This window comes from Molothrus ater, chromosome 9, assembly GCF_012460135.2.
Source record: "Molothrus ater isolate BHLD 08-10-18 breed brown headed cowbird chromosome 9, BPBGC_Mater_1.1, whole genome shotgun sequence".
NCBI classification, from domain to species: Eukaryota; Metazoa; Chordata; class Aves; order Passeriformes; family Icteridae; genus Molothrus; species Molothrus ater.
The window spans coordinates 16,879,260-16,897,927 of NC_050486.2; the positions used below are offsets into that span (position 1 = coordinate 16,879,260).

Consider the following 18,668-nt stretch of genomic DNA (forward strand, 5'->3'; position numbering starts at 1 on the left):
AACTTGCATTGTTCACCTTGGTGCTACTGCTGCAGTCTAAGTGCTTGCTTGTCCAGGTTTCTGACCTATGTGATCCTTGGTGTTAAAGATCTTCATCTGCCTGACTATTTTGCTCACCTGAGAAGAAGCCAGTCAGTGCTGTGTTTTCTAGCCTGGTGGTTCTTTTGACATGAAGTACAGCTCGGCCAGATCTGTGGCTGCTGCTGTTGTGCGTGTGGTGAGGCTTTTTAATCTTATCAACATATGATGTGCTGGTTATGGCCTTGCAGAGCCAAGATGTGTGACAATGATCTTATTCTAAAAAACCCTTGTGACTTGGGTATCAGTGATCTCAGCATTAGCAATGCTGGTAGCACATGTAAAGCTGCATCCTGGAGACATGGGTATCTTTATGCTGATACAATCAAGCAGGCACAGACAGAGCTGTAAAATGCAGCTGGGGAGAGCAAGGAAGCAGATAAAGCATCTGATAAACTCATGCTTAAATATGCCCTCCTAAGGCAAACAGGGCTTTCAGCCCTGACCAAGAGGCTGTGGAGGGGTTAGAGATTTTCTTTGTTTTGATTCTCACTGGGCTCTGGAAAGTCCAATAGTCAGTATTTTCTCATGAACATAAATCACAGAGTGCTGTATTGGGCAGCAGCTGTTCTCCTACCAAGGCTCATTTCAATGCCACTGTTTTGCATATACAGTTAGGGAGAACTTCTTGTTTTCAGCGAGCCCAGATCTTCTAACATAATGAAGTTATACTGAGAGGAAGAGGTGGAGGGCTTACTTGTTTCTAAGTACCAGTTTCCATGTTGGATTGAAGCACATTCTCAAGAGAAGGTAAACAGTGTGTATACAAATTCAGATGTGCTCATACCTATTCAGTATTAAAATGTGTAAAGGCATAATTTATCTGACAGGTGGGGAGACAGGAATGGAAACAAGAGGTATGACAACACACAGACACTGCTGTAAAAAACAAAACCTATGGCTACACCTGTGAGGAGCATCCTCCTGCCTCAAGCAGTAGCTAATGCCAGAAGAAGCCTTAAGAAAACCTTCATGCATGAGCTGACACAATGCCCTTGCAGCTAATGTTGAGAAACTGCATATGGATGTTTGTCTGGGCTTTTGTTCCTTCTTCTCCCTTACAGTGTGACCACAACCAAATACAGCATGATCTGAGAGCATTGTGTAAGAATCCTGTGCTGCCCATGTCCACTGGGTGGGCAGGTAGAGAGCTCAGTTGCTGCAATGATGCCTCTTATGAGCCTACATTCTGTTTGGAACGCCCTAGTTTGGAGTAACTGCATTAAACCACATCCTCTGAGGAACTAAATACCTCTTAACCTGCAAGACAACCAACTCTGTAGTAGCTAATCTCACCTGCGGTCCTCCCTGCATGGTATCACCGCGCCTACAACTACTCCTTGGCAGTAAGGCAACTCCTGTTATGACAGAGATTATGCTGAGTTGCAGGGGACCCACAAGGATGATCCAGTCCAACTCTCAGCCCCGCACGGGACATCCCCGAGAGTCGCACCGTGTGTCTGAGAGCCCCGCGCTCGGGCCGGGGCAGCGGGGCCGGGCAGGGCACGTGTGCGGCGGGCTGGCTCCCTCCTCCGCCGGGCCCATAAAGGCGGCGCGGCCGGCGGGGCAGGAGCAGGGCCCGGGCTGCTCCGCCGCAGTCCTGCCCCGGCCGGGCAGCGGCCGAACCCCGCGGCCCATGGAGATCCCCCTCAAGTCCCTCCCCGGCGGGCGGGCCGCCGCCAGCGGGTGAGGGAAGCGGGCCGGGCTGGGCGCGGTGCCGAGCCCTCGGGTCAGCCCGCCCGGCGGGCAGCGGGCTCAGGGCGCTCCTTCGCCAGCGGCTGGGGCCGGGCCGGGCTGGGCTATCCCATCCCATTCCATTCCATCCCGCCGGTCGGGGCCGCGGTAGCGCCGGGGCACGGGGACGGCGGGAGCCGCTCGGGAGGCACAGGGGGGCAGCGGGCGCGGGTGCCTCGGGCTGAGCACAAGGTAGGAAGGCAGGTAGGTAGGAAGGCAGGTAGGTGGGTGGGTGAGTGGGTGCTGCCGCCGCCGGGACGCTGCCCGCAGCTCCGTGCCTGCCTCCGCTCCGCCCGCGGCTGCCGGGCCGGTTTAGCCGGGCAGTGACGGTGTGAGCCCCGCACGGCAGCGCTTTCCCCTCCGCTTCTGAGAGGGCAGTGACGGTGTGAGCCCCGCACGGCAGCGCTTTCCCCTCCGCTTCTGAGAAGAGCGAAGCGGTGCCGTCCTCTGGTAGCGTGCTGAGCTTAGTACAGATCGAGAAGGTGAAGCTGGGGTTGCCCTGGCTGACATGTAGAACTCAATGATGGCTTTTTTTCCGTTTTTTTTCTCCTTCTTGCCCCCTTAGGACCGCAGGGTTCTCGTTAATAGCTCTCCAAGATACAGCGCTCAAGCAGATAAATGTTGCTGATACGGAGCTCTGATGGACACTGTTAGTGTCACTGCTCTAGTGAGTTACTCATTAAAGAAAGTGACTGCGCTCACTTACTAAGCGCATTTTAGCTCTTGATTCAATGGTGCTTTTTCTGCTGGGTGAAGAGCTAACTACTACACGTGTATTTCATGAGTAGGTAGCTGTAAATTGTAGTACTTACTGTTGAAACCTCTTTCTTGAGTGGAATGTTGAGCTCTAAAATGCCTCGCTACAAACCAGCTGAACATCAGACTGTCCTACCAGCTACAGCAGTGCGGTGTTGGTTACAGCAGTGCAGCTGCTAGAACTGAGTCAGTACCAGTTATAATATATGAGACACATGACCCTGGATGTGCACCTCAGCATGCATTATACAGTTAGTCTTCATTCACAAAAAAAATTTGAATGTGTCAGTGCTTCACAAAACACGCTATGGAAATCCGTTGAGTGGTGTTAATTACACTACTGTGTCAGGATTTAATTGCTTCATTGCTCTGTCCTGAGCTGGGTACTTTGTTTCAATTAGTTTAGATCATTAGGCTAATGACCATGTGGTAGAATTAGATGGTTTGTTTTAAATATGGTAAATCAGTGGTAATCTCTTGGAGCTTTTAAACTTCTTCAGTGCTTTGGTTGAAGGTTCTAGTTCTGCTGATTTAATGTGGTCTATTTGGATGTAATTTTTAATCTAGCCTAGAAATGAATTAATTCAAAACCAGTTGATCTTTTTCACCTGTTGCCCTGTTACCTGTTTCACCTGTTTAAAAATGAATTCTTAAATACTACACCAGAGAATGCCTCTTTTTTTAATTGGAAGACAAAGTCCAACAGTGATACAAACTTGAATCTTTGATCTCTCTTAAGCAAAAAAAAAAGTGCTGCTTTCTTTGACAAATTTCCTGCTCATAATTTCTACAGTTAATTAATAAAGGGAGCTAAAGACATCAATGAAAATAATCCCTACCCACAAGTGAGAGTTGTGTAAAGGTGAAAGTGCTGTTATTAGTCAACATCAAGTTTTTGGAATATCTGTAAGGTCTTGACACATCTTTGGAGTAAGCATTATGTTTTTCATGCTATGTATTTGAATATTTTTTAAAAAAGTTCATTATAAAGTTTGCTGTTTGATTTGTGAGGATTTTGGCCTATGTTTGTTTGGTTTTTTTATTTTAAAGATTTGTCACTTCTGATATGCTTTTACTGGAAGATTAGGGAAGGAGTTTGCTGAAGTCTTGGTGTGGTTCATATGTCATACCTTCATGCTTTAAAATGTGGCCAGATTTGGCTTAACCCTGTTCTGTTTCCTCTTTCCTTCCCACCTCGTGCTGTCAGTTTGACTCTGGGTTAGCTCTTGTTCACTGTGTGCCCACACAAACACTGCTGCCTGTGGGAGAGGCTGGTACAGGAGCAGTGATGTCTTTGGGTGTCAGTCAGGACTGAAGCATCTTTGTACCTGTGTCCTTGATCAGTGCTCACATCTGGAACTATCACATCCTCTTCTGTCAGGTGTGTTTACATCTTTCAAAGTTTTTGTATCTTAGACCTTACTGAAGCTAGTCCAGTATGGTTTTATTATAATTTTAAATAGGGATGCTGCCCACAGTTTCTTTTTCTTGGAAACTTCTCATGTTTTTCCTGCTTCAACAACCAAAATCATCCCGCCTCTCATCATCTTCATGAAAGATTGATTTAAGGCTGTGTAGGAAAGATAGCTCTTGAGCTTTTAATATTAAAATAGATTTTTTTTTTGTTGTTTTCACTTCCTCTTCTGAGGAAACCCCACAGTGTCAGCCTTACTCTGCTTCTTTAACTGAAATTTCTCTTCTTGTGGGACAGCTGGTTCTAGCAAATCAAATGTGCTTTGTGATCTACAGTTTGAGCTTAAATATCTCTGGACTTCAGGCAGGTGAGGACACAAAAGTAAAAATGAAAAAGTATTCCAAGTATCTGAAAACTTGGAATCGATGCTTTTGGTTTTGAGCCTCAGACAAAATGTTATCCTTTGTAAAATTCAGAACTTTGGGAGCAATATTCTGAATGGTAAATGGGACTGATAATCAGCTGCTGTCAGATATGATCCTGTTAACATGTAAAGAGAGAAAAAAAATTTACAAGTTGTGTTCTGGTCTGATCTTCTGCTTTTACAAGTTGTGTTCTGGTCTGGTCTTTTCTTCTGCTAGAATGTGGGTTATTCAGACAAACATGTTAACAGTGGTCCCTCTTTGTTTCAAATACATTTTAAAGAGAGTACTAGCAAGTCTACATTTCCTTCTATTACAGACCCTCTTATTTAATGGCTATTAATTATTTGTCTAAATGGTGTGTTTTAATGATCAGATGTGTTTGAATGCTTTTCAATGATGTGATGACAGGAAAATATTTTTGCATTTCCATAAGATAACCCAAAAAACTATTTTGGACCTTTTATGTCATGTGGTGATCTGAGGTGATCCTGCAATGAGGAAATTGTCTGCCAAAATATTCTGTTGGTTTCTAATTAATTTTTTTTTTTTTTTTTTGTGGCAGAAATATGATGACTCAGTCAGATTTAGATCTAAAAGAGACGGCTTTGAAAGAGGATTTGAAGTTTTACTTCATGAACCCATGTGAAAAATACAGAGCAAGACATCAGATACCATGGAAATTGGCTTTGCAGATTTTGAAGATACTTATGGTTACAACACAGGTGAGCCTCTGGTTTTACTCTTAGAGTAGCAAGAGAGGCAGGTCTGTGCTTCTGGGCCTTTGCCATCCTGGGTTCTTGTTACTGGCTTGAACCTCCCACTTCAGTCCATAAAGGAAAAATACTATGAAAGGTGTTTCTAGAGGGAAGAATAACATAAATTATAAAAGCCTCCTGGAGGCTTTTAGGGCAGTCATTACTTTAAAGTACTTTTTAGGGCAGGAATTTGCTTTAAAGTATTATGTCAAAATTTTGCCACTTTGGACATACTTTAAAGCAAATTACTCTTGCCACTAAATTCAGCACTGTGTTCAAGTTTGTTGTCACAGTACTGCTTTTTGTTCCATTCTTAGATTACAGTTTTGTTGGACTATTTCAAAAGTGATATTTCCTGATATCTAATCAGGAAATTAAGGTGTCCACGTTCAATGTGAAGATGCTCTGGTTTCTGAAGATGATGGGATGGCTGGGCTGCAGGAACTGGACATTCCTCTTGCTTCTGTAATCAAATAATGCATTTAAAAAGTTGTATACTGTTTGAGATACTACATGGAGGCAAAGAAGAGGGTGTTTGTAAACTGCACTGGTATCACAGTGCAGTTGGTTATGTTACGGTCCTCTAACAGTGACTGCATGTGGAGGGAAGAAAAATGGGAGACACATATAAGTAGAAATTACTTTTTCTGAATCTTTGAAATGCAAGATTGACATCTGACAATTTGCAAGAACAGCTAAATATACAGGCTGGGTTGTTCCTCTTCCTTCAAAGACAGGACAGTAGACTTTGCATGTGAATGATGACACAAAATACAACTTTACAGGTCTCTGGAAAGATTCAGTACTGCCACCTGTCCTAACCTACTGACTTTCATTTTTGGGGGTATCACTGAACATGTAATTTTTCTGTCTGCTGCCCCAGTCTCCCACTGTCCTTTGTGAGCAGAAGGGGTGTTCTGCTGCTTGGGTTTCAAAGGCCACAAGATTTTTTTGGATTGCTGCTTGAGACTTTTCTTTTCAGCCCTTGGTTTTGCTCAGATGTCAGGCTTGGGGATATCCTCTTGCTACTGTGCCTATGAAGAAGCTCTTGTGGAAAACCAAGCAGTTCCTAGGCTCTATTTGTTTTTCTCGGTGGTGGAAATGGGACCATCCAAATGGCAGGGGAGCACAAGTCTTCAGTAGTAACTCTGCAGTTTGCTGTTCCTGCTTGTTACAGCCTCCTTAAGCAGCACCTGGGTCAGGCAGGTGAGGCTTTTTACTGCTCTAATCCTGTGCCATGCCAGGGGTAGGAAAGGAGCAGGAATTTGTCCATAGCAAAGCAGAGCCTTTCAGGGGTAGCAGGTATGCTGTTAAGTTAGCTTGTGTGCCATTTGTATCCTCCACGGAGGTTTTTGCAAATGCCAGCTGGAGTTGTTTGTCCATGAAGTGTAAAAGCTGCAAGTGATGGAGCTGTCTGTTTGGTTGCTGCAGTGAGTCTGTTTCAGTCACCCTGCATGAGATGATAACCTTGGCTTTGGAATCTTGTGCCATTGGTTAAAGGGTGCTCTGCTCCTGCCAGAGTTATAGCAAAAGGCACCTGTCTGGTTTGTGTTTATTGTAATTTAAAGCTGTTTCCAAAAATGCTGGTGCTTGACCACTGTTCAAAATTCAAATCCATTTCTTTTTTTTTTCCTCTTGTCAGCTTGTTTTTTTTGGTTTGAGTAACCAGCTGGTGGTCTCATTCAAAGAGGAAAACACTGTTGCTTTCAAACACCTATTCCTGAAAGGCTATTCTGGAACTGATGAAGATGACTACAGCTGCAGTATATATACTCAACAGGATGCTTATGATAGCATTTTTTATGTTATTAATCAGGTAGGTGTGAGTTTTAATTTAAAAACCTGTATTGATACATATAACTTTGAGGTTTCAGTTCGCTTTCTAATGCAAAAAAAAGATTACTTTCTCTAACTTCTACTTCTGTTTTTGTTTTTAAACTAGTACAGGAACTTAAAGAACATATCCTTGGGGACACTTGGTTACGAACATGAAGAATCAGGTCTAAAAATCTGTAAACAGCAGTACAAGAGAGGCACCATGCTTCCTACCAACGATACACTGAGCATAGATATTTCTACTGAAACAGGTACAGTACTGTTGTACTTAAAATGTCTTGCTGTGGAGTACTTGAATTCTTGTTCTAAAGCTTAAAACAAATAGATTTTGTGTGGCCATCACAGGAACATCACCATGCTTCTTGCCTATTTCCCTCTTGGCTTTTAGCAGGTGTCTAGAAAAGAGAGCTGTGATTATAAGAGGCTCTCTTCTACCACCTAAAATCCTTGTAGTTGATGCTGAGGTGGTGCTTTGTTGTTCCTTTTCTTAAACACACCTGTTCCCCTCTGTGCAGGAGGTTCAAATAGGGAATTCTGGATGCTGGGCAGTCTGTACTTTCCATGGCTGGGTCTCCTTACTGCCTCTCAGAGACGAGTCCTGGCTGCTCACAAGTTGGTACACAAACCTGCTTCTGACCCCACTAGCTGGGCCTCTGAATAGGTTTGCTCAAAATTCATGTTTTGCCTGATTAGGACTTGCTATACACACTGATCATCTCAGTTTAATGCCACTTTCAATGTGAAATTTTTATGCTAACATATTTTCCTCTTGTCTTTCCAGAATGTATCCTTTTAAAGCCAAAGGAACTAACTGGTGAGAAGGCAGAACTGAAGCTGAACTCTTCTTTTTTCAATCTTGAATTTTACAGGTAAAGTGATGCGGTTTTTAAATTTTTCCAACTTGTTCTTTCATATTAATATGGTGGATTCTGATTTGTGCAGTTTGTGTATATCTCTGTGATATTTAAATATCTTTGTGCACTTTTTCAAATATGCAGGCTTATACAGGTTGAAATCTCCTTCAAGCTGAAAGGCATTGCTCTTCAGACAATCCATGCTCGTGAATTGCCTGACTGCTATGCATTTCAAAACACTGTAAGTGAAAATGGGCTGTGGCACTTCCATCCCTGCACATGTGAGGAGAGCTCAGGCTGGGGTGTAGGTGTCATCCTCACATCTGGCCTGCAGGAGAAGCACAGCTGAGCATGTGCTGGCCCTCATCCCTCCTTTCCAAAGGCTGCTGAAATGGTGCTGCCATGGGACAATGTTGCTTTGTAACATATTCCAGCTGGTAACCTCATAACCTGAGAGAGGGGTAGGGAATTGTTCTTCACCTAAAGACTAAGTGTGAAGTTTGGCCTCTTGGAATACAGCTCTGTAAGCAATACATGTCATCTACTCAAATTATACCTACACCATCATTTATGGTGGCAAATTTCTTAAAGCCTATCTGATCAACAGTATTAAAGCATACTGTGTCCAAGGAACTTAGCAGGATTAATTTTTCTGGAATGCAATCTTGCTGTTCCTGTTTCTGATGTAGCTCTGTATTTTCAGATAACTTTCAATAATAGAGCCCACAGTGGAAAAATCAAGGTCTATTTTGATAGTGACACTGACATTCAGGAGTGCAAAGACTGGCACATATTTAACTCAGGTAAGTGTGGTGCATGTGTGTTTGCAGAACAGCACTTATGGGTCTCCCTTTGTTTTCCCTGGTCTGTAGCAGTCTGTCCAGCCTGTTCATCCCCCTGGCCATAAAACAATGCAACTTGCCTATTCATTACCTCTTGCTAGTCAAGAGCTAGGAAATAATCCCTTTTGTGAGGGTGTTGTGAGATGACACGATCCCCTCTCCATGCCAGTGTGTATTGGCAGTGAGCTCCACCTGCAAGGAGGGTGAATGTTTCTTCCACAGATTTTTAATTGGTGTGCTGCTCTGAGATGACTCAATTTAACCCACTAACACTGGATACATTTCCAACTGAAGCCTCCAACAGCTTTCAATTTTGTTTTCTTCTAACTGATTGAAGCACACTATTTCTGAAAGTTTGTTCTTCGTGTTGGCTTTTTTTTTGCCACTGCTGGTAGATGAAATGATGTGTATGAACAAGGCTGGCATCTGCCATGTATTTCCAGTGTTAAGGCTTGGTCTGACAGCTCAGGAATGTGCACTAAAGGGCCCTTAAAGAAACAGCAGCTGTGACAGACTGTGCAACTGCTTCTCCCATGTGGTGACTTGCTGTAAAGGACTGATGGAACAATATTTTGTAGCGTGCTATATAGTATCTTGATTAATAAATATGTCAGGTGACCTGCCCTTTGCCTTCTCTGATAATGCTGTGTTGTACAGATATTAAAGTGGTAATTTATAGAATATTCTGAATAACCTCAAAGTGCCTTGGCTTGCATCTCTGTCCAGTAATTTCTTGTGGTTGTCTTTCAACTACCTGTTCCTGAGTTCTTTATTTTGTGTCTAATTACCAGCTGAGGGAGCATGCATATTTCAGTAATAAAGGTGAGCTGAAGGGCTATTGCAACAATTAAAATTGAGTGTTGGCCTCTTTCATATAGTTAAAAATGTATGTTATGGAAAAGATAGGGACTATTGATGTGAGGAAGCAAAGGACCTAATTTGTGTTCACATGATGAGTTTTAAATTTGTGATGAAAAGAAAACAGTACAGAAAGTCCAACAAGTTTCTTATTGCAGACTAAGGTGGGATTTTTTTTTTTTAATTTAATGGTGTTGCTACAGACCAAATCTGCATTTCTTTTGCCTCATGTAGTTGTAACACTGTGGAAGCACAGATGGATAGGTAAAAAGGAGGATACCTGTATTAATGTACCCATTTTTGGGTTTATTTTGAAGAACTTGAACATATTTTTCATTCTTGTGACCCTGTCTCCATGACTGTCTTGATGTAATTCTCTGCTGAGCTGTGTTCAAGACTTACTTGCAGGAAGAATATGGCTTGTAACCCGTCTGCTTATGGGGTGACAGTATTTGAGCATGAATTGTTGCAAAATGTCACATAACTTGCATTAAAAGAGATGTGAAAAGACTCACCTTACTTTATTGCCTTGTCTCTTTACAGTTCTCCAGAAAAACACTCAGTATATTCTAGTCTTTGATGGATTTGTCATATTAAGTTGCTTGGCTTCTCTCATCCTCTGCACACGATCCATCGTTCTTGCCTGGAGGCTGCAGAAGGTGAGCACAGTGCCCATGGCCTTAATGCTTGTTTGCTCTCTGCCTTCTCTGCTGCTGGTCTTGTGAGGGGACCTTTTGAACATGGGGTATTAAAGTGAGAAAATCTGTTGTAAGATATCCCTCTGACTGTTATCTCTAGGAAGGATGTGTAGATATCTTGGTGGACAATTGCTAACTGTGAATGGATTTTACTTCTGTTTGTGTGGTGCTGTAATTTGAGGTATTTTGTTGTATCTCTCCATGGGCAAAAGAAGCATACTTTTTTCCCCTCTTTCCCCCAGAATTTTAGACAAAATGATTCTGAGTCTTTGTACTGCAAACAGGCAATGTGTCCTGCACCTCCAAACCACAAATCTTTCTTCCCTGGCTTCAGAGTAGAATTCCCATTGTGGTCTAGTTATAAATTAATGCCTTAATGAATATACCTCAAAGCCAGCTCTAACAGAAAAAATGTAAAGCACAGCACATAATATAACTCTGGCTGGGTTTTTTTTTTGTAAGCATGTGGCTCATGAGAGTTAGAAGAGTCCATGGTAGGTAGCATATGAAAACACAAATACTTGTATATGTAGCTCAATATATCCTTTTTGTAGCTTGGAAACAAGACCAAGAGTCAAGAGGACATGATTCAACAGAGGCATTGTCAAACTGCTCTCAGGAATAGGCACTTCACATTTATTCCTGAGTAAAAAGAGCAAGTGAAAGCAGATGGGCTGTGCTGGGCAGGGGTGATATTGTTTGCTCTATTGGAAATGAGAACTCTTGCCCTGTAGTTGCATTTGAGTTCTTTTTCACTTCTTTAGTCGGGTGCCCTGCTGTGTTAGAAGTAGATAGAACCTATGGTAAAGGGGTTAGCAGGCTGTGGTTAGGTTGGTGGGAATGGGTTTTGAAATCAAGTGATCTCTGGAAAGATCATTTTCACTGGCTAAATCCATCTTAAGTATTTTTCCTATTTATTTCTGTTGCCATTGAGAATGAGCTTTAAGCTACTATTCCAGTGAATACTATAGGAAAATGGGTTGTGTGGAACTTGAACATTGCCATGTTTTTCATCCAAGGTGACCTGTAACTAAAGATCTAAATGCTTGTCAACAGAGATTTGTGAATTTCTTCCTGGAGAAACACAAGCGCCGTGTGTGCTATGCTGACCGCCTGGAGTTCCTGAACGGGTGGTATGTCCTGGTAATTATCAGTGATGTCATGACAATCATTGGGTCAATCCTAAAAATGGAAATAAAAGCCAAGGTAAGAATTTCATACTTCAGCTAAAATATGAATCTTGCTACAACCACGTGTAATGCACTTTAATCTGTTTGCTTATTTCAGTCCATTTCCTAGTTCATCTAATAACTACCTTTAGTCACTCTTCCCCAAAGTCTTTCAGTAAGACCATGTAGGCCATTTAAACATCTTATTTCCACAGTTCTAAGACCCTAATCCCTGGTATGGGACCTGTGGGTCGACAGTTCCTAACAGAAAGACCCAACAATTTGAGTTGTTTGTTCTGTAAGAAGTAGCACATACAGGACTGGGAAGGCACGAGTCCTCCCCTTGAATGACACAGGGCTCTTGATGGCTTGTGGGACTGGACACACAGCTGTCACAGCTTGCTTTCCTGGCAAGCATTGGCACAGACAGTGTGTGACCTGCTCATCCTTGACCTCCCTGCCTGGGCTTGCTGAAATCAATGTGTTTTGTCCAGCTGATAAGAGGATTTTGGGGTTGGTTTTGTGTTTTTTTTCTAGTTTTTTTTTTTTTTTTTAATCTCCAATAGATGTGTGTCAACAATTCATGTGTTCACAAAACTTTGTGTTCTGGGAAAAACAGAGTAGGTGGTGTGCTGCTCCTGCTCCATGTGTACTGAGGCTCAAAAGGCAGATCCCAAAGTGGCCTTCAGAGGAAGCGCTTGGGAATCACTGGCTGTAGGTTGAGGTGGGGATTGAGGGTAGGAAAACTTGAGCTAGATGGCTCTCTTGTGCTTACTGCAACCAGTTCCAGCCTTCTAAAGTAAAGTGAAAGTAGATTTGGTTGTAGTAAAAACAATGCTCGGGTTGTGATCTGCTGGCAGAGAACCTGTTCAGAGATGTAAATGCATGTAAGCATGGAAAGAGCTGTAGTCCCAAGGGTCACTTTTCATGTAAATGATGGCTCATGTTTTTTAAATAGTGAATGAGACCTTCTTTGCCCAACAGCAAATAGTAACCTTCTTTTTAAACAAAAATTTTGAGTTATCCAATCTAATTTTGAAACTGTGTTGTAGCCAAACTAAGGGCTTTTTTTTCTTCCAGACTTTGCACTTCATATAAAATTTCAAGAATATCAGCATAGGCGTACCTTCATTTGCAGCACTGTTGTGTTTGAATGATCTCAGTAAATAACTGAAGTTCACATTGATCTGATTTTTTGATGTAGCAACAGGCTTTCAGTATTCGGCTGCCCTGCTTTGTTTGTTTGAACTGCTGGAACTTGAATAGCTGTCAAGATGACATATCTACTGCTTTGTAACTTGATCATCTGCTCTGTTTGGATCCCCCAGAACCTCACAAGTTATGATGTCTGCAGCATTTTACTTGGAACCTCAACTCTGTTTGTTTGGGTTGGAGTCATCCGATACCTGGGATATTTTCAAACCTACAATGTAAGGAGAGAATCAAATTTCTAACAATTAAAACATATATATATGCTTTCTTTCCAGATCCCTCTCTAATTTTTTTTTGCTTTTTCCCCTCTTCTTTGTTCCACTCTGACTTGTAGGTGCTCATTTTGACTATGCAGGCATCATTGCCGAAAGTGCTGCGGTTTTGCTGTTGTGCTGGGATGATCTATCTTGGCTATACTTTCTGTGGCTGGATTGTCCTGGGACCTTATCATGAAAAGGTACATCAGCAGTATCCCTCCTTTTGTGGTGTAATGATGGGAATATCTGTGTGTGTGTGTGTGTGTGTGTGTGTGTTAGCTCCTAGCCAGACAAACAGAAATGTGTCTTAAATGGAAATGTCTATTTAAAAGCTGTAATGTGAACATGGGAGTGTTTCTCATTCCCTCTGGACTTCCTTCTACCTGCTTCTTGTAACAAAATAACTATTTTTGCTTTTACTGTGTGCCCCAAGTCAGCGTGCTCTCCAGCACCGGGATGGTTTGCCCAGGCCATGGGCATTGGTCTGTCTCTTCTGCCCTCTTCTGGCAATCCCACTTCAGCTGGGTTAAAGAGGCGCTAAATAATTCGCTGGAACTTTTTTTTTTTTAATCTCCTTGGCTCTGGCCTTGTTTTTCCAAATCTTTCCCGTGCCATGTAACTTCAGCTCCTAAATTGTGACTCATAAAGGAATGGATGAATGCTTGTCTTGTTTGCTTTGCTTCCTGTGTGGGGGCGTGCTGTGGGTTTGTTTGTTTGTTTTCTTAAGGTTCGTATCAAAGTGTGTGCCTGGTATGTCTTGTCTGAAACCTGGGTGCAGGAGTAAGGCTTTGTATATTCTCAAACACAAGCCAAAACAACCCTAAAGCTTGTTTGCTTTTCCTCTTGGCAGATGCTCTGTGTGACAGTTTGAACAGAGGCAGAATCCTGTCGTGGCAAATTCTAAATGTCTGTTAATGACTAACAAATGTCTGATTCCTCATTCTGGATCTCTGGGTGCACACAGTGTGTGTGTAACAGGGACATGCTGCAGTGCTTTTCCAGCTTGCTCTGCCCCCAGAGCTTGCACTGCTCTAGTTTACTGTAATTCCCCCTTTGGGCAATGCAGGTGTTCAGTCTGCACGTTCTCACTGATGGCAATACATTTCTCTGGGGGATGCTGGATGCAGAGGGATCTTTTGCCACACCAGAGGCTCAGTTGTTTTATAATATTATGAGGCACAGCATAATTACTGTTGTAACCTCCCTGCAACAAGTACCTTATCTGAGCTAAAGGAAGGACAGTCAACAACATGCTTATCATGCTTATCTATGAAAATGTTACCTCCTCCCTAAATATCATGCATCAATGTCAAGGAAAGCAGCTGGAGCTGTGGAGGATTCCCGTTCCTGCCAGTTCCCCAGTGTCCCACAGGAAGGCAATGTGGCACTGTGCAAGGCAGGCCAGCCCTGGGCTGCTTTCCCGGGGCTCTCCAGCCACTGAGCCCTCCTGGAAGAGATGGGAAGGGCCTTCCCCGATGTGCAGAAACACTGGAGAGCTCCTTATGCTCAAAAATATAGAAATACACCCTCTATTACAGTCAGAGAGAGGGAGTGGGTGTCCTGCATTTTGTGCTATGTCAGCCCAGGGGCTCCAGGGGAGCAGTCCTTAGCAGTGTCCCTGTGTCAGTGCATCAAAACTTGAGCTGCTCAAAAATCACCTGTGCCATGCCTCCTTTCTTCCTGGATAATGTACTGCTGAGTTGCACAATGGCTTTAAAATTCAGTTAAAAAATAATAATAGAGTAAGCCATAGGTGTGAACCAGACCTGCTGTTCCTGTGCACCAATATATTCTCCTTACAAGCATGTACCACTTGACATCTTGTTTTCATTGTGGGGCCACAATTGTGTTAGTTCATTGATAATGCACAATGTTTTAATGTGGCTATTAATTCATATTGTCCAATAAATTATAGTTAAGATATCCAGTTATTTGGAAAGGCAGAGCAAAATGGGAAGTGGGTTTACCTGGTAGCTTCAGGACACATTCCAGTTTGGGGAAATGGAGTTTGGAGTTTAAGAGACTGTCCTTGAAATTAAGCCATGGTTTTTGTACAGGGTATGCTCCAGTAGCTTCATAATAAAGCTATAGCTTGTACTTAGAGCTCATAGAGGTCTTTCTGAGTGACAGATTGTTAATTCAGTTTGGACCATTTGAGTTCTGAAGGCTATGTGCTGACTCTAGCCCCTGAACACAGTATTGATTTATTACCCATACTCCAGTAATGCTGCAGAGCTGGGAAGCCAGAGAATGTGGGTGTGTTCCCAGCATACTACCACTAATTTACTGTATAGGTTCTGTGAAATCACTTCTGCTGTGCTTTGGGAAATGGAATGATACTTTTCTGCAGGTCCAAAATTGCCTATAATTCAGTAGCTTTCTGTGGTGGTCAGTTATTGACTGTTCTGCCTGTTGAACATTGCAAGTTTTATTTCTTGATAATAAGTTTTCTTATGTCTAATCTCAACACATCATGCTTAGTCAAGATGATAATTCTACATGTTTCTATTACTGATGTATATTTTTGCCTGAATGGAAAGTGTGGTAGCATTTAATTGTCTGAGTTGGCTTTTTTATCTGCTTTGAGTAAAACTCAATCTTTGAGTCTTGATTGATTTTCACATTCTGCTAATAATTTGTACTCATTTTCTAGTTTGAAGATCTGAACACAGTGGCTGAATGTCTGTTTTCTTTGGTCAATGGTGATGATATGTTTGCAACATTTGCTCAAATCCAACAGAAGAGTTCCCTGGTGTGGATGTTCAGCCGATTGTATCTGTACTCTTTCATCAGTCTGTTTATATACATGATCCTCAGCCTTTTTATTGCACTCATTACTGACTCCTATGACACCATAAAGGTAAAGCATTTGTTTTCTGTTACACTTCCATTCAGTTTTGCATTCATTCTTGTTAATCACTCAACACCATACCATCTACAATTGCTTCTGATGTGTGATGAGATTATTAAAATATTTTCCTTTAGTCTGTGGCAAAGGGTGGCTGGGTTTACTGACATCTCAGAGATGTGCTTTTGGCAGGAGTTTGGAAAGGTTCAAGCAGATAACTCCAAAGTCTGGACATTTAGGTGTCCAGGCCTCCTTAATGTGCTGCTTAGAAATGTGTGGTTAAAAGGAAATGTCTTCTGAGAGGTGCACTACTTCTCGTTCAAGTTAAAATTGTGCCATCCATTTCCAGTATGGACTGTCTGAAAGTGAACCTCAGTTTTCAGTAATTGCCTTCTGTTCTGACCTCAAGTGCTCTCTGCCCTCTGTGCTGCTGGTAGCCTCAGTGGCCAGTGGGAAGGGAATGTGGATCCCAGCCTTCAGCCCTCATCTCTTTCTTGTCTTGGTGTCACAGGCCAGCAAAATAAGGCTGGTCTGACACAAACTACAACTTCCAGACCAAGCAAGAGATTTACTTTTGAAGAACCTCAAAATATAGTTTAATTGTCTGTGCTTCTTAGTTTACTGGATGGTCTGATCGGCAAAATGGTGTTGTACTGACTTGTCCCTCTGAGCATTTTTCACAGCTCAACTGGGAGCTGTTTCAGTATGCTGAACTTGTTTTTTCATAGCATTTCTTCAGCATGGCAATATTGAATTGTCACACTGGAACCCTTCAAATCCAGAATTAAAGGTTTTAGGGAAAAGGAGCCCAGGGCACTTGCAGTGAGCACAGCATCTCACTGTGAACAAGGGAGAATCAATGCCATTATGGCCTGAGATCACTTGCTTGGCCTTATGGGCAGCAAACAAAACATAAGAATTACTGAACAATGTGAATTTTCTGTCACACTGTTGGTGGAACAAAGCAAGCTATGTAGTGTTTCTAGGATGGGAATGGATTCTTTCCTTCCTACAGACATATTGAATTATTGAACCAAATAGTCTGGTTTAACTGTCACACTCTAGAGGAAATTTTAGAATGTTTCATGACCAGTAACTTCTCATGTGTTGTAATTGAAATGCTTTTTCTTTCAGAAATACCAAGAAAGTGGTTTTCCAGCAACAGATTTACATGAATTTCTAAAAGACCATAGCAGTGCTGGCTACAGAAAAGACAGAACTTCTTTTCCACTCATTTGCTGCTGCAGGAGGTCAGTAGGGTGTTTTTAATGACTGTTTTCCTGAGAAGCACAACAGTTAGCTTCTCACTGCAAAATGCTGGAGTATCCAGAATTCAGCCTGGTAATATTTGGGTGCTGCTGTTCCTCCTGCACTTTACTTCATGTTAGATCTTTAGTCAGCTGATGATGCAAAGGCAGCAGTTCTGAGCTTAAACATGTTTTAACTGTTGTACTCTTATGAAAACTGCTATGCAGAAGCTGATGAGAGGGCTGAGGAGTGCAGCATGAAACTACCAAGGGTTCTGGAGCAAACCAAGTTTTTGCTTCAAGCTGTTTCTAAAAAGCTTTGCTACTAAGCTTGGAGTAGTAGCAGAAAAGTGAGAGGCTGATTCAGCCACAGGTGCTTAATCCCAAAACTATGCAGTGCCAGAGGCACACTGTTTGAATACCATCTGCCAGAATATTGGAAACACACTGGTAAATGTCTTCTTGTAGGCATTGTGGCAGGGGTCCTTTTCAAGGTGGTGGTGAGAGACAAATGTCTCATCTGGTGCTTGCTGATCTGCTTTGAATTCTGTTTCTGAGGCAGCATAACACACCTCTGAAGCCCTGTTAGAGACAGGAGGGACCTTGTCACTGTCCCTAGACAGTCCAGGATAATCCATTCATGTGCACAGAATGTTGTGGGCTCTGTGCAAGGAAGCCAGGCTATGGGAGAATGAGCAGACTAAAATGTGAACACTTAATCACAACTGGTGTGACAAATCTCCTTTTAGCAGTAGGATTGTTGTCTAATTATATACTGATGCTTTTGTGAAATGCAACTTTATACTTTTGGTGTACCCTGGCAGAAAGGGACACATAGCCACAAAAGGAACATGTGAGGTGATGATGATGGGCAGGTATCCCAGTGGCTGCTGGGGGCACATGCAAACCAACTAATTAACAAGAATTCTGGCTTCAGGTTTCACCTGCAAGTCACTGTGCAGAGTAAGAGATTTGTGTGCTTGAGCATAATAAGCATACACCATAATATGCTGTGCAGTACTGAGGGCACAAGCCTGGAGTGAAAGTGGAGTGAAAATCTTGAGCTTTTGCTGCTGTGGGAGGTTTTGCATCATTGTCCAGTGCAGGAGTTAGAGTTGTATGTGGAAATGGGAGAGCAGAGAACAGAAGGATCAAATCTGAGCTCATATGGGTAGATGCTTCCTATTGCATTTCTTGCTGATTGGAGAATTGTGAATTTTTTCTTTGCAGACAACAGAGTGATGACAGCTTGATACTTATTAATTGATTGCTGCACATTGAAATTCACTACTGATATATGCAAAGAAAGCATTGTGGTATGGAGAAGGATAATTCTCCAAATTGCAATGGAACCTGCCACCTGGATCTGCCTCATGAACAACTTGTTTTAGTTAATTCAGGTTTTGGGGGGAGAAAGCTATTGGTGTGACAGCAGCTGGCTGACCAACAGGAGACCCAGAAGCTGTGTCTGGAGGAGAGCAGTGAAGAATTCTGTATTCTTGCCTCAAGTTCTGTCATGTTAGAGAAGACTGATCCTTGAGCATTGTCTGTGGAAGCTCTGTTTGCTAATGACATTGAGGAGGAAGGAAAATGGCCTTGAATCAACTGTTGTTAATAAGAAAAAGAATGATACAAAAATAATTTTTAAAAAAGAATCCTGTGTTTAAAAGTATTAAATAAAAAGA

General features: G+C 42.4%; 1 protein-coding gene across 1 annotated transcript; it reads left to right on the forward strand.

Moving 5' to 3' along the window:
- Positions 1-1,714: 1,714 nt before the first annotated feature.
- On the forward strand, positions 1,715-18,257 carry MCOLN2 (mucolipin TRP cation channel 2). Its single transcript, XM_036387904.1, has 14 exons — positions 1,715-1,764; positions 4,970-5,129; positions 6,805-6,978; positions 7,105-7,249; positions 7,780-7,867; positions 7,997-8,093; positions 8,556-8,655; positions 10,096-10,211; positions 11,307-11,456; positions 12,748-12,849; positions 12,966-13,088; positions 15,542-15,748; positions 16,871-16,986; positions 18,214-18,257. The coding sequence occupies exons 1-14, from the start codon at positions 1,715-1,717 to the stop codon at positions 18,248-18,250; spliced, it is 1,665 nt and encodes a 554-aa protein (XP_036243797.1). The 3' UTR covers positions 18,251-18,257.
- The last annotated feature ends 411 nt before the right edge of the window (positions 18,258-18,668 follow it).